This window comes from Alternaria ventricosa, assembly GCF_023758065.1.
Source record: "Alternaria ventricosa strain BMP 2768 chromosome Unknown scaffold_10, whole genome shotgun sequence".
NCBI classification, from domain to species: Eukaryota; Fungi; Ascomycota; class Dothideomycetes; order Pleosporales; family Pleosporaceae; genus Alternaria; species Alternaria ventricosa.
Genome location: NW_026055690.1, coordinates 1,181,827 through 1,197,600, shown reverse-complemented (window position 1 = coordinate 1,197,600; position 15,774 = coordinate 1,181,827). Strand labels below are relative to the sequence as shown.

Sequence of the window (15,774 nt, the reverse complement as noted above, 5' to 3'; positions counted from 1 at the left end):
CGTCTACTAATATTATACTATATACTAGCGATATTACACTATAAGATTACTACGTACGTACTATAATTTATATAATAATAGTCTGTTATTATTTATTCTAATAAAGTTAGAGCTAAGTAAGGCGTAGTGTTAGATTTGCGCTATAATTCTAATTAAAATAGTGTAGCTAGAATCTTTCTATAGTAGCTGTATAGCTATAGTTACGTAAGAAATACTAAAACTAACTCTCTAACTTTACGCTTATATAACTCTTTATTCTAACTAGCTATAGATAATCTAAGAGTAGATTTAGAATTACACAGTAATTCTGCATAAAATAGCCTCTTTAGAATGTCTAATATTACTTTAGATAGCTGCTAGTAATAGCTTAGAGCTAGGCTCTTAGTTCTACTCTTTATTTCTTATTAGCTCTTATTAGTACTACTAAAAATTGCTTAGGGCTAGTAGCCCTAAGCACGTCCTCGCGGGTAGGGTTAAAGCGGGTAACAGTCGCAGCCCTTACTTACTGGAAGGCGAGCGACTGCGGAAAGGGCATGTTGATACGTCTTTAGTGCATGCGAGAATCGTGACAAGATGTTCCCTCTGCTTCATAACCATGGCCGGAACGATGCTAGATTAAGCAGCGGAACACAGGCGACAAATCGAAGTTGCGGATAATCAGGCTGTATTTGACACTAGATGCCATTTCCATCTGTTGACCATCTTGCAGATCTGTGGCACGCCTGTGCCTGAAGCAGCGAGTGGAATTTTGTGTCGCACGATCGATACGTAAGCGTTGGAGGTACTGGCAATGGACGTCTCCTTCAGACGGGCATGAACAACTGCAAGTAAACAGAAGGCTTGAGCTGAATCTTGTGGTCTACATCGATGCTTACCCTTCTTGTAGGAGAAACTCACCTATGGTGTGAGTATGGATGGGCCGCGGACAAATGCAGATCATGGCGAAAATACGCGGACCACAGCCACCGACATCGACGCTGAACGCGTGCAGGGCGGGGAGCCCAATAGTAATAAAGAAACGTCTGTTCGGGAAAGCAACGACGCGCTCTGCAATCCCAATGGGCGTGTCAGCCAAGCGAACGCGAACGCGCGCGTGATTGTATCCATGCCCCGAACAGCTTACGTAGCCAGGTCTATGGAATTGCGCGCGCGCGCTATTGTTCACCTTCGTGATACGTAGTACGGCGCACATCCATTAACGCGTTTGTCTTAGACCATGTGCATTCCGATGCGATGCTAGCACCAGCGGGCCGTCCCAGTCATATGTTGCGGGTCGAGAGGCGGAGTGGCGCCTTGCCGGCATGGGTTCCAAGCGAGTCTTCGTAATGATATAGTGCGCGTCTGCCGACATCGTGTGCGGTCGTGTCATAGGACAGGATTGGAGATGCGGGGACTAGCGTAAGGATGGGGAATGCGTTGATGAGTAAACATCTGCTACTGCGATACGTTAGTTGGGCCCTGAAGCAAGTCCCGGGCGGGGACGCTTACGTTATACCGGACGGCGACAGCGATGGGCATACAAGTATCGTGCCTCTACTTGAGCGGTACGATGATGGAAAGATCGTGAGAGACGATGTCGCCCTCATTCACGGTGCTACGAGGAGTCGATTGGAGGATGCGCGGCGGTGGACGATTGTGCGCCGGGGCCGCGCGAGACGTACGCTCGGAGCGGCATTAAGGCGCGATGCGAAAAGGAGGATCGCACGCAATTCTGGGGGCGGAGGCGACGCTGTGAGAATGGAGTTGGTGGTATCGCGATGGGCGCGCCCCCACAACCCGAGAAGGCTTGGCGGCACCGCCGAGGCAGTCAAGCGACACCAGCTATCCTCCGCACCGAACGTCACTCCACTTCAATCCTCACGTAACAGGTCAAGTTCCGACGATGTCACCTTGTATATTGCATCACTATTGACAACTCCACAACGAACTTCATGCCGAAACAGACTTCATGGTGTAGATCGGTCAAATCGGCGGTTTGGGGCGAGGCTCTTTCTGGAATGCGCCCGCGGAGGTGCTCACGCCTGACGTCCAGCAAGTCGCCACCGTGGTTAATGAACGAGCTCATGTGAGATTTGGCTTCGAGGACTCAAGAGCTCACAGGAATAGATCATGCTTCAGCTATCAGGGCGACTTCGCAGCTCGTCGGGAAAGCCGTAACAAAAGACTGCGCGGTGCTATCGTGAGAAGTTCAAGGAGTCGTGTCTCGCACTGTCCAAAGCCGAAAGTGTACCTACTCGGATTCCGTATCGTTGTGTCCCGCGATTGGAGGAAGACGAGAGTTGTGGTTTGATGATGCGAAGCATCAATACCCTGCGCGTTGGTAGATTCCCATGAGGGCTTCCGTAACGAATCCCTGGGACATCTGGATAGTCGTCATTCGTTTGCATCAAGAGAATGACGGCTTCGAGGATGCGGGACAGTATCGTGCGATAGAATGGACCGCGGGAAGAAGCACTTGAAGCACATGGAGAAAGGCGAACCTGCAGATTGACCGATGTGATGGTATTCGGCGCTTTAGTGACCAGGGCTGTGGTTACAACATCGGCCGAGTGAACTCACATCCAGACCGTGTTGCTCAAGTGACAAAGACACCAACGACGAAAGATCGGAAAGCAATCCTCCATAGCGGAGCAGCTCTTTCCAATCTGGAAGTTGATAACATCGCTGCCACTGACGTAAAGCTGCTGCGCGCTGGTCACAAACATCTTCGCGTTCGGCTTCGTCGCATGAATCCACCACAGAACGGGCAGTCGCGCCGATATTTCGGGTGCTCCTAGGAGATGCGCATGAATTCCCCGTATTGACATGCTAAGTTTAGCATTATCGGGTCAGCGCGGACATTGCATGCTATTCAACGACCGGGAGCTGTTGCACTACGGGTAAAGAACCCGTACTACGGATGAAAAGCCGGCGGGTACTCACGTGAGCTTCGCAGAACACGTACGAAACCTTCTAGAAGGCGAGGTCGACGGCTTGTCGAGCTGTAAAATGATTCTTTCTACCAGGAATCTCTCACGGAACATGTGCTGGATACGCCTTGATGCGAGACTCTGGAATTGATAGCAAGACTCTGCGCATGTGCAGCGAAGGGCCGACGCTGGCTCCCTTCGCACCGCTGCTCCACGATACGAGATAATGTGGCTCGCCCGATATATTTACGAGATGATCATCGAAATCGCGGTGGGTGATGGACGTTTGCGGTGTGGCATGACTGCAAGGCTTCGAGAAACGAGGCGGTAAACAAACCTACTCGCGCCGGTTAGCTTGAAGGCTTCTTCCCCACAAGTCTGCAAGGAAAGACTACACGAAAGCGAGGTATAGCGCCGCTACTAATAAATTGTCTTCAGTCTGACGTCCGTTCAGCGGTGCACTTCCTTGTCGCCAATCTCCAATGTAACCCCGTATAGATATGTCGAAAGCACAAGCATCAGCCGCATTGACGCCCCCCAAAATAGACGAAAGCTTGTCACTGCACTAGTGAACGGCGGACGTAGACTGACATGCGTATATAAACGTTGAAGGGCTTCCGTCAAGTACTCACTACACGGCATCCATCCATCTCTTCACAACAAGCTTCACTCACTTCACCCACTTTCGCTACCAACCCACGAATCAACCATGAAGTTCGCCATCGTTGCCCTTTTCGCCGGCCTTGCCGCCGCCGCACCCACCGCCGTCCAGGAGGACCAATTCGAGACCGTTACCGTTAACAACGCCGTCTATGGCGGTCGCGACGAGACGCATTTCGCGTTCTACGTTCACTCTCAACACGTTGACAACGTCCACTGCGCTGCCAACCCTAGCTTCGAGGTCGATACCGTCTACAGCTGCGACGACTCTTCATACACATTCCGCGTCTTGCAGGTGGAGGGCGGCATCTATCTGAGATTGGCCCACGTTCTTAACGGGTGAGTTATTCGAGCGATTATCGGGTGGGGAGAACGCGTGCTGACATAACTTTAGACCTTCCATGGTGGGCGACTTCATGGTCAGGATGAACGGACCTATCCCTATTGCCCTCAGCCAGGTCGGCACTGCCACTGCCGACTTGGACAAGGAGGGAACCGTTTAGAAGAGCGGTAGACTAGATAGTGAGGGATCTTGCAGTCGGTTCGACCCGTAGCTATAATGATAATGTTTTTCTGGATCATTCAAACACTGCAGATCATGATCCATGTGATGTTCTCGTTCTGAGCTGCGCAGAACATTGCCATCTCGATGCGAATGCGCGAGCTCCCCTACCGAAGTATCGATCACCCAAGTCAGCGAAGCATGCCATCACATCTCTATGTCTCCGACTTCTCGATTCGACTGGTGGAGTGCATGACGTATTTGTCTCGCGCAATGCGACGAAGACGAGCGACAATAGGTGGTGGGCATCACCTGCAATGCCCTTCAAATCATGTCCCGACGCGTTTCGAAAGCATCATAGCCGAAGTAACGCTCCATATGAATATGGCCTGCTTATATGTCAGGCCGAACTTTCCTTTAGGACGGCGCTGGTTGAATATGTGTTCACGACGATGTATCGACCGATTTGCTGGCTGGACGGCCTAGATCGGACTAACAGCTCTCTGCGGATGGGTGTGATACTGGAAGCGCACGAGTGCTACGAAGCGGCTGACTAGGTGTATTGTATCTCGGGTGAGAGATGCTCTTTTTTTTGCGTCGTCAATTCGCCGTCGCAAGAGTGCGCGCACAGCTTGCCGTGCGGGCGGTCGCGGTTGGGCGTGCTCGTGTGTGCGCGTATGTCATGACAGATATTCGCGACGCGTGGGAATGTGTGGCATCTCGATGGCTGCGTGTATTCGATTGCTGTGCGGCGTGTGGTGGCAATAGGTACGGTGCTGTTAGTCACATGGAGGAGGGAGTGGACGGCTACGGCGATGCAGCCGCCCGGAGATAAGCTTGCAGCCTGCCCGGAATTAAGTCACAAACGCGCCTCGGCCCACTCACCTGCACGCTTCCACCCTCACGATGCCCTCAACGTCCACCCGTAACGCGCTGCTTAAACGTTCGCCTCTCTTCAAGGTGCCGGCGTCTGCGAGTCCCTGTTTCGTTGATGAATCCGTCTTGATTAAGACTGCAGTCATATTCCCGTCATCTCCTCCGTCGATGCGCTCTTGCTATATCATTCGGCTTCCTCGTGGTCGCCGCGGTTTCGAACGTTCATCCCTCACGAGCTTGACGCAACAATGTGCGTTGTCGAGCTGCTGGCCGGTCTCATAGCAATCAGGATACTCTGGCAGTCTCTGATGTATCCGTACACATGTTCAGAGGGCGACGAGCAACTTCCGGCATCTGCCTTGGACCCTACAGGCATCATGTAGTTTGAATTGCATACAGGTGGCCCAACCACAACGTCGCAATGTTTACAGCGCTTGGTCCATATGACCAAAACATCGATACGCACATACGGACCTGTTGCGTGGGACATGGGACGCTGTGAAGCCAGTGGGACCACTGCATGATCACGATCCGTCGCTGATGCACGGCTGCTCAGCATGGCCAGCCATCGTCGGGGCCCTGACATGCTCGGAGGAGCTACAGCCAATTGAGCTAACCAGAAAGTTCATCGTCGGTGCACCAGTCTACGTTCGGTTGGAAGACATCAACTGGACTTTGGGTTCGATTGCTGGCAGGATTCTAGCACCATATTGCGACTGCGCTGCAGCACGACTAACTCGGATTGGAAGCTATACAACGGTCATATTCAAGTCAGAGATCGTACGTTCAACAGAGAGCAATTTTGTTCAGTGCCCCCGCGGCTCTGGGAACAAGAAGGCTCGGAGACTCCGATACCTCGGCACTACATGTACTTCCGACAACCGACAGCCGTGGACATCAATACGCTATTCACTTCCCCTCAAATGTCGATCATACATTCGGGTTCTGGGCCTACCCGCAATTCAATGCGCTCTACACTAAAGAACGTCACTCCAAGATTGCTAGGGATTGTTTTACAACACGCCTTGTATATCCACTAATCTAGATGTGACACGGGCGATCGGGTTCCGTCCTTGACAAGGCTAGCGTGCTGGTACGGAGTACAGATGTACTAACCCTGCCTGGAACGGTTCTGGCTGCTCCGTACTCGCACAACCTTTCTGGGCGTTAGTTCTAGATTTCCTCTCACTACAAGATTGGGTTTCGACATAGAGTGGAGAAGAAACAGTCGGAGTGCGCGAACAATGCAAGGTGGAAGACAGCATGTAGCAAAGAGAAGGTTGCAGACCAAGTCCAAAGACAGAAGGTCACACATCGAATTTTCAAGACGCTAGGTTAAAGGCACGAAACGAAGAAGCATAAGAAAGAGTAGATTCCTCGAAAGAAGGACGGCCATCAAAGCATCTTCACGCATTGAATACAATCAACATGCAACTTCTCAAGTTCCTTCTTCCCCTCGCCTTGAGCGCACCTTTCTCAGCGGCGCAACCACTCGATGAGAGAGCCATCTCCTCGAGTTGGGCTGGGGTCAACTCGTATTTCCTTCATGCCTACCAAAAGTACGCGCACCTTAAAAAATTTCGTGCATATACTCACCATCAACAGGGCTGATCGCTTAGCTGTACTTGACGCGGTCAAAGATGCGAAGCTCAAGACGCTGCGTATCTTCATCTCGCCTACGCCTCAGAACAACAAGGACACTGGCTCAGTCAACATGCCCGACATCGAGCCACAGCAGGTCGGCACCTACGACGACACTCAGCTGAAGGCTATTGATCAGCTGATGGTCGAGGCGCATGACCGAGGTATCAAGCTTATCATCGCTATGCATGACCGCTATCAACTGGGTTGCTGGGGTAATGGTATGTTCCCTTCAAGATCGGACTGAAGTTATCGGTGACACTAACATGTTCGACCTAGATACATACGTGTCAAAGTACAAACTTCCCGCGATCGATTGCGCGAGGACGCCCGCTGCTCAGAATGACGTGACGTTCTTCTACCAGGACGCATCGCCCATCTTCGACTTCGACAACCGCCTTACACATATCCTTCAACACAGGAACTCGCTGCTCTCAGGTTCACCGCAGTGGAAGGATCTGTCAGACTATATCTTCTCGTTCAACATCCAGAACGAGGGACAGGGACATTTGCGCAACAACATTGCGCCTGCACCAGAATGGTGGTGCAATCGAAGCAAGAAGATGCGAAGCATCATGGGCAGCAGCGCCATTCTTATCTCGACAGGTACGTGGTCTACATCCCAATTCGCACTGCTCTGTGCTCAGAGACAAGGATACTGACTATTCATGTTTAGGCGGCGGAAACGAATTCCCCAATTCCGACATCTCCGAGAACTGGAACTGCGCCACCCTCGATCTCGTCGACATCCACTCTTACAGCGGCGTATCCGAATGGCGCAACAAAGCGCCGATCGCACTGCAGCACGCCCAAGCTGCCAAGAAGCTCGTGCTGTTCGAGGAGTTCGGTGCGTCTGGTTCCAACAAGGCGAGCGTGGTGGGTCAGCATATCGACATTTTCAATGGGCTCAAGGTACCGTGGATGATTTGGCAGATCAACAAGCCGGGCAAAGGTGCTGCGGACTTTGAGTTCTGGACGAATGAGGATACGTTTGGAGTAGTGAAGCAGGGATCGGCAAAGGCATTGAGCATTTCGGCGGCTCAGACGTTTCCCAACCTCGCATGAGTGCATGCATAGTGGTCGTCAGACGGGTAGATAGAGATTGCAGATAGCTCACATCGCTGCATAACAGCTACGACTTCCGATAAATATCACCCGTACGCTTGATCTCGTCGTCCACATCCCTGCCTCTGCCTGCAGCTTCCAACTTCCTTACTAACGGCAAAACTTCCTTGCCGAAGCGCTCGATGTCCTCCTCGTAGTGCAAGTAAGCCGTCAGCACCAAATCAACGCCGAGACTCTTCAACAGCAATATCCGATCGGCGATCTGCTCTTTAGTACCAATCAACTTGGTCTTGAAGCCGTCGTTGTACTGCACCAGATCTTCTAGCTTGCTGTCCGCCCACATGCCCTTCTTGTTACCCGTGCTGGCACCAGCCTGTTGTACAGCTTCTCGAAACGCCTCAACAGCCTCCGTGTCGGCTTTCCCTTGAATCTCTTGTAGCACGCGGATAGCTTCTTCTTCTGTCTCACGGATGATGACGAAGCCATTCACCGCAAATTTGACTTTGCCTTCGCGCCCAGCTTTTCGCGCACGCTCTTTCACATCCTCAATCTGCTCGCGGAAGCCATCCAGATCGTTCCCGTTCATGAAGTACCAATCGCTGACTTCGGCGCCATTGTTCCGGGCGTCGTCGCTATTGCCGCCTTGGAAGATCTCCGGGTGCGGCTTCTGGAGTGGTTTGGGCGATAATTTGTAGTTCCGGAACTGGTAGAAGTCGCCACCGAAAGTGAAGCCCTCGTCACCAGCAGTCCAGATGCCCTTGAGTGCGCGGATGAACTCATTGGAGCGTCGGTACCGTTCGGCATGCTCGAGCCACCATTGCCCGATACTCTGGAATTCACTCTTGTTCCAGCCTGAAACTATGTTTACCGCAATGCGCCCGTTGGTATAGTTGTCGATGCTTGCGATCTGCTTTGCTGCGACAGTGGGGTTCCATGGGCCGGGAAGTATTGCAGCGATGAGCTTGATGCGCTCGGTGTTGTGCAACAACGCCTGAGACAATGATACACTTTCGTGCTGGTTGTCGGCTCCATACGAAGCGGTGAAACGAATCTGGGTGAGCGCATACTCGAAGCCGTATGATTCGGCCGTCCGGGCGTATCGTACGTTGGATGCAAGGTCCCAACTCGTCCGTTGCGCTATCTTTGAGACAACGAGACCGCCTGAGACGTTCGGGACCCAGTAACTATTTTGTCGCAAGGTTAGAAGATGTGGTAAATGGCTGTCCTTGGGACACTGCTTACGCGAACAATAGGCGATCGGGATCTTGGTTCAGGTCCAGTTGCTTCGCGGGCGTGTAATCTTCCGCTGTCTTGTTCAGGTGTCCATTGGCGCCATTCGTCGTTCCGTTCTGTGCTGCTGCTAAACATGTTATCAGCCTTGCACGTACTTGATAGCCCTAGTATCCGATAACCTTACCCGTCTTTTGTCTCTTGCGCGGCGTCATGGTTGTCTGGAGGGATACAATACAATGCAAGTTTGACAATACAAAGGTATGCGAGTTGAGTAACCTGCAGTCTGATGCCCCGCAACGTGGACCTGATGTTCAATTGCAGATCAGATATGCGCATAATAAGCGGGGATTGCGTGATATGCACTCATCCGAGAGCGGGATTTGCGGGTTTGCCGCAGATTAAACTCGGTACGTAGACTAAATGGTATTCACCTTAATTGCAGCCGGCTTGCCGCCGATCTTGCCTAAGCCAGCTGGTTGACTTCTACGCCGCAGCTCAACCATCTCGGCTTCGCATATGACTAGCTGTGGTGCAGGATTGCGCGGCAGCTTTGCGAGTCCGGCTTCCTTAATTGGTTGCTATCAAGCTTCGGCCCATTGATCAATGGGGCAATCCAACCCTCGGAAGACGTGATGTGCCGTAACTTGCAGCGAGATAGTCAAGCATCGCGTATCCCACACCGTGGAGGAAGATCATTGTAGACTGGTCAGCCTCGACTGCAATACTATGTTATTGTCCCGACACGACCATGTGAATGCTACTGAGCACTGAAAGTAACGCCGAAGCACGTAATCTACTATCGCGTGATCGCAATGGCAACGTACCGACACCGCCGTCGTCCCGCGTCGATATGGTTTTTCTCAACATGGGAGCTTATGACGATTCAGTACAAAAGCCTGTGGATCAAAGCCAGTCGCTTGCGTGAAGGATTCCTGGCGCGCAGACAATCATGTCCAAATTCTCAACGACCGATTTGAACAGCAAGAGCAGCGCTGGCACGACCGATGTCGAGAAGCAACTCACCCATGAGTCTCCAACCGTGCCAGTCGCAGCTCCAAAGACCTTGGGTGCTGGAGTCAGTGATGCTTCCACTGCATTATACCTTGTTGCTAACGTGTCAAGACGGCGCTTCCAATCGGAGTCTTCGCGACGACTTTGACCACGCTGTCGCTCAGTCTCATGGAATGGCGAGGAGTAACCACAAACAATGTCTTCGTCGCCAACTTCTTCTTTGCGGCGGCATTCGGCAAGTTGCCGGAATGTACGATATATGTATGGTTTGGCTAACTGGATACTAGGCCTGGTAGTTACTGCACAGTGGGAGCTCTCTGTCGGTAATGGTTTCGCGTATACTGTCTTCAGCGCTTTTGGTCTGTTCTACGCCGGCTTTGGTGCGATCTTGACCCCTGCCTTCGGGGTTGAGGCAGCATATGGAGGCGATGTGAAACAATACAACAACGCTCTCGGCCTCTTCATGATTAGTGAGTTGCTCAAGACCGACAAGTAGTGAGAGCGCAACTAATCGTGTGACAGTGTGGACAGTCTTCGCCTTGGTCTTCCTCGTGGCCTCTTTGCCGACAAACCTGGTCTACATCATCATCTTCTTTTGTGTCGAGCTAGGATTCTTGCTAGTGTCGGCGTCTTATTTTGCCACGGCAGATGGACATCCGACTGCGTCCGTCGCTCTCAAAAAAGGCGGTGGTGCGTTCTGTTTCTTGGCTGGATTGACCGGGTGGTATCTGACGTTCGCGTTGCTGCTCAAAGACTCCATCGTTGAGCTACCACTTGGCGACACTTCCCGGTTCTTCGCGAAGAGAAAGGCGGAATGAGCTCCAGTGGACAGGAATTTTGCCCGCGCGTAACAGGAGGCACATCGGAGGTGCGCAATCAACTGAACGTGGTGATGGGCCGTGGAAGTGCGGAGTTGGGGATGATGCGATTGAGGGGTTAGATGGCGAACGCGGTTCGCGTTCGGACGCGCACGGGTTGCAGACTAGTCTCGTTCTGGGTTAGCACAAATGGGATGATGCAAGTGCGGTCCGCCGACGCGTCTCACTCTCCCACACTCACATTCACATGTTGTATCGACACTGCATCGTGCGATCTACCCCCACGGTATCGGATTATTGCTAGCTATACCTGCCTGCCGGCAGACAGCTCAACACTCACCATGCCGGCGATATATCCCTGTCGCTCCGGTCGTTCTCATCGCCATCGTAAACCGACTCAGGTGTTCATGCGCACCAATGCGAATGGCTCGAGAATGAACAAATAGCACGCAATACTCTGCGCGATTCTCATCATTCGGCGACATGTTCTGCGGGGTTTAGATATAAGATTTGATCGAAACGTAGAGATGTCATCATTCTATGCATCCACACGATGGCCATCACCAATGGAACTAACAGAGAGTCCGGAAATGCGCAGCAAGTCGACTTCAGAGACCCGGCTGTCTATGCCGAGTATGAGTCGAAGTGGTCATCCATCCCGGAAGACGAAGCAGGCTGGCTACAGCGTGCTGAAGATGTCGCCGATGTCCTCGCCGTCGATGCCGTCGTAAGAGATCAAGAGAACAAGTCTCCACGTGCGGAGGTTGCGCTACTGAAGCACTCCGGATTGCTGAAGCTCCTTGGTCCGAAGCAGTATGGTGGCGGTAGTCAGCCTTGGAGTGTGGGCTACAAGGCGATTCGGAAAGTCGCCGAAGCAGACGGGTAGGACCCTTCTGTTCCCGTGTGCGAATGCAGACTGACTGTTTTAGATCAATTGGCATGCTACTCGGCTACCACCTCCTCTGGTCAACGACAGCGAACATTGTTGGCTCCCCCGAACAAGCCGATCGCATTCAAAAGCTCATCATCTCGAACAACTACTTCATCGGCGGCGCGGTCAATCCCCGAGACAGCGACCTAGCTATCAAGTCCGACGGCGACAACCTCGTCTTCAACGGGTTCAAGTTCTTCAATACAGGCGGTGTCGTCTCGGATCTCACGGTTCTCGAGGGTGTTTACGAAGGCACGCAGAACCACATCTTTGCCTTTGCAAAGACGGATCAACCAGGCATTCAATTCGGACATGATTGGAACAACATCGGCCTCCGCTTGACAGAGTCGGGTAGTGTGAAGATCTCCGATGTGCGCGTACCTTGGGAGGATGCGTTGGGTTGGAACATAGAGAAGAAAGAACCAGACCCCCGCGCGCTGCAGATACCGTTCGCGACGCTGCTGCTCCCCACCATCCAGCTCGTCTTCAGCAACTTCTATCTGGGTATCGCGCTCGGCGCACAGCAATATGCAGCGAAGTACACAGTGAAGGGAACTCGAGCTTGGCCATTCGGTGGCGACGTAAGCACAGTCGCATCCACTAAACCAGTAACAATCGCTAACGCACGACTAGAACAAGGAGAAAGCCACAGACGAATTCTACATCCTCGAACGCTACGGCAACTTCCATGCCCACCTCCGCGCCGCATCCGCTCTGGCAGACCGCGCAGGCCAGGAAGTCGATGCCGTCCTCAATGAATATGCAGGCGATTTGGATACCCGCGGGAAGCTGACTGCGCGAGAGCGGGGTGAGCTGGCGGAATGGGTTGCAAGCGTCAAGGTCGTTACAACAGACACTAGCCTGCGGGTTACTTCTGGGGTGTTTGAGGTCACAGGCGCGAAAGCGACAAGTGCAAGAGTGGGCTTGGATCGATTTTGGAGGGACGTGAGGACGCATACGTTGCATGATCCTGTCGCGTATAAGAACCGCGAGTTGGGGAGGTTTGAGTTGTTGGATGAGATCCCGGAGGCTACTTGGTATACATGATTATACGTTCCACCCTTACCCGTACGTCTCTTCCAGTCCTTCTCCGCATTCGTGACGTGCGCAGCGCTCCGGATGTCTTTTGTATGGCACTTGGAATAGAAACAAAGGAGAAGATCAAAGATGAATAACTCTTATACTATATGCTCGCGCATCTGTTCAGTCGAAACAAAAGGGCGTAGGCTGAAAGTCGTCAGAACCAGTGCCAACGGTCTTTCTCATTCATCATGATCTGATACCGATGCCAAAAATGGCTCTTCTCTGGTTCCTGTCTAATGGCGCACAATGGATCATCGCGTAATTGCTGGAGGAACTGCTGTGTGATGTGCTTCCGCTGCTCACTTCCCTCTTCACCCCACTCGCCGCGCATCTCGATCAGTCTCTCTTTTTGTACCTCTCGCATGCGAATTAAACGTGCGTTGTGATCTGCAAACGCTTTCTGAAGCGTCGCGCATGGAGGCGGGGATAATGTAAATTTATCATGCAGTTCGTCGTTGGCTGATACGTAGTGCACAGTCCATTGGCCCGGTTCCTCGAATTGCAGACCACATCCAGTCACTGGACATATACAAGGGGCTTTGAGAGTATGCAGATAGTATGCTTCGGTTGCTTGAATGAGGAGAAGTTTTCGCGCGTGATACATGTAGTCGTAGGGCTCAGTCTCGTCGTGCATCCAACGCCACCATTTACCCGCGGGTCCAGATCGTTCCTGAAATGGGGGAATTACAAGACGCGGTGTATCCAGGGGCTCGATCAGCTTCCAAGTTACTGGCTTATTGATAGACTTGATCGCCTGCCAACGCTTCCTCGACCTGGGACGCTTCTGACCATTGTGGTCAACATGAAAGTTCGACGCGCGTACATTAATCCCATTCGGACATGCTTCTGCCAGCTGCGTGAGAAATCTGGGAGGCTCAGTGCCGGATTCGAGAACATAGTCTGTATGAAGCACGACGCTCACGACATGGGGACACCACTCGCGTAGTACCTGCCAGAACGTAGCTATCTTGTTCTCTGCGTAGAGTCTCGCTTCCTCCTCATCTGAAAACTTGGTACGATGCCGTATGAGATCCACCCAGTCATCGTAGAGAGTCTTGTTCGCACTCCCAAGCTCGATGAGGATGTATTGCATGTACTTGTGAGCCTCGAGAGCGGCATGTGTAAGGCCCGTATATCCGCCAGAAAGTAACCAAGAGCCACGTATGCGATACTCGACGGCAGGATCAGACCAGAAAGTTTTGGCGGCTTCTTCGCGCGTGGCAGGTGATGCGCGCATAAGCTGGAAGAGCGTTGCGTTGTCGCAGAACGATATGATGTGGTGCTGAAGCTCCAATGGCAGGCGTGGAAAGTGTTTGAAACCGTCGAGCAAGGAAGACTTCATTCTTTCTCCTGGACGAACATGGTGTCGAAAAGGTACGCGTATCTCGCCCTGGGGTGTCGCGCATAGGTCCCAATTTAAGGACGTGGTCCACGGCCCCTTCGGTACAATAGTGGGTCGAGTTCTTCTAGTGGGCATGCTGAGCGCATAAAGCCGGAGAGCAGTCTGGATCAAAGTGGTTTGCTTTTCTTCGTCGATAATGTGTAGTAATGGCGTTGTCGCGATGGCGTTCATGTTATAATGGACTGTTGCCTACACCAACCCGTCTGCAAGCGGTTTAGTGTATAGACGCTAGTGCACTGCCACCACCCTTCTCGCGTTCTATCATAACGGAGCCCAAGAGAGAGCGCGGGAGGCGTTGAGGATACCCAACTCGCTGCTACAACCTCTCCCTCCGACTCCTCTCGACCTCCTTCCTATCCACACCCCCACCTAGTCACTCCGCCCTCTCAACCACCAAATTCCTCCTCAAAGCCTCCAACTCCTTATCCCCAAGCCCACAATACACTCTCATATACCGTTCCGCGCCCCCAAACCGCTCATCCAACATATCCAAACTCGCCAGCATACTCTCCTTCCTCGACCCCACCATGCGCAACGCAGCTTGTCTCCCCTTCTCCAGGATCTCAGGCGGGAACTCCGAGGTATCAGAACCCTCGCTATCCCGTCCTTGTATGATCTGCGCCATCTCTTCTTTCGATAGAGGTTTTCCGGTAGACTGCGCAAGCATATACTTCCTAAACCCCGGACTCGTCAACAAGCGCTCCACAATCTCGTCTCTCGCAGGGCGGAGGCCGAGTTCAGTGAGTTGGTACTCCTCTGCGATCTGCTCGCGCGGGACACCGAGGAAATCGAAGAGGAGGCCGAAGAAGATTCCTGTGCGGTCTTTGCCGGCTGTGCAGTGGATGAGTGCACCGAGTTTCTGTCCTTCTTTCCCTCCGTCGCTATTACTGCTCAAGCTGGCCAGATACCGCAGAATAGTCCCATAAGCGCCCCCTCCATCCGTCAGAATACTAGCATAAGCCTCCACAAACCCCTTGACATCCTCATCCATGTAATTCGCATACCGCTCCGCCTGCAGAGGTAGAGAGGTACAAAGTCAGTTTATGTCTCACATCTCATATGCACTTCGTACAGTCAGAACTTACCAACCTCTCAGGACTATAATCCCTCTCCTCAAACACCGGCGTCCACGTCCTCTCCACCCCCGCCTCCTCCATAGCCTGAATCCATCCCGGCCTAAAGTCTCCCTCTCCCTCTCCCTTACCCTTCCCATTTACATCATCTCCAACAATACCAGCCCAGCCCTTTTCTACTTCGGGTAAGCTGCGGAGGTCGAAGACGTGGCCTACGCCGATATCGCGGACGGCTGTCCAGCCGGCGGTGTCGAGTTTGGCGACTTCGGCGCTGCGGAAGAGGATGCCTGGGCGGAGGGTGGCGCCGGAGGTGGTGGTGAGGGAGTGGGTGGCTAGGCGCAGGTTGTTGATGTTGGGGATGTGGGTGTAGAAGGGTGGGGAGGGGAGAGTGGGGTTGTCGGGGGGTGGCATGGTGGTGTGGTAGTGATAGGGCGGTAATATGGCAGTAGTGTTGATCTGGATGTAGCCGATTTGATGATGGAATTCTGCTGTTTCCAAACTTGACTTCGTGGGGGTTATATAGAGGTTGGCGGATTATTTGGTGTGAACAGCTGGTACTGTGAACGGTTT

The 15,774-nt window shown here is 52.6% G+C and overlaps 5 protein-coding genes across 5 annotated transcripts; 3 read left to right on the top strand and 2 right to left on the bottom strand.

Annotated features, from left to right (window-relative positions):
* Positions 1–6,375: 6,375 nt before the first annotated feature.
* J4E93_006478 (uncharacterized protein) lies at positions 6,376–6,809 on the top strand (the record flags this gene model as incomplete). Its single annotated transcript, XM_049344391.1, has 2 exons — positions 6,376–6,506; positions 6,553–6,809. Coding segments are annotated over 2 exons (388 nt in total), but the record flags the coding sequence as incomplete, so codon positions are not given.
* Positions 6,810–6,867: 58 nt separating this feature from the next.
* J4E93_006477 (uncharacterized protein) lies at positions 6,868–7,653 on the top strand (the record flags this gene model as incomplete). The annotated part of the gene is made up of 2 exons (XM_049344390.1): positions 6,868–7,194; positions 7,265–7,653. Coding segments are annotated over 2 exons (716 nt in total), but the record flags the coding sequence as incomplete, so codon positions are not given.
* A 67-nt stretch (positions 7,654–7,720) lies between these two features.
* Positions 7,721–9,098, bottom strand: J4E93_006476 (uncharacterized protein; the record flags this gene model as incomplete). Its single annotated transcript, XM_049344389.1, has 3 exons — positions 7,721–8,837; positions 8,896–9,013; positions 9,071–9,098. The coding sequence occupies 3 exons, from the start codon at positions 9,096–9,098 to the stop codon at positions 7,721–7,723; spliced, it is 1,263 nt and encodes a 420-aa protein (XP_049198824.1).
* Positions 9,099–11,268: 2,170 nt separating this feature from the next.
* Positions 11,269–12,693, top strand: J4E93_006475 (uncharacterized protein; the record flags this gene model as incomplete). Its single annotated transcript, XM_049344388.1, has 3 exons — positions 11,269–11,597; positions 11,645–12,227; positions 12,280–12,693. 3 exons carry the CDS (start codon positions 11,269–11,271, stop codon positions 12,691–12,693), a joined length of 1,326 nt encoding a protein of 441 aa, XP_049198823.1.
* A 1,811-nt stretch (positions 12,694–14,504) lies between these two features.
* On the bottom strand, positions 14,505–15,344 carry J4E93_006474 (uncharacterized protein; the record flags this gene model as incomplete). The annotated part of the gene is made up of 2 exons (XM_049344387.1): positions 14,505–15,143; positions 15,336–15,344. 2 exons carry the CDS (start codon positions 15,342–15,344, stop codon positions 14,505–14,507), a joined length of 648 nt encoding a protein of 215 aa, XP_049198822.1.
* Positions 15,345–15,774: the final 430 nt, after the last annotated feature.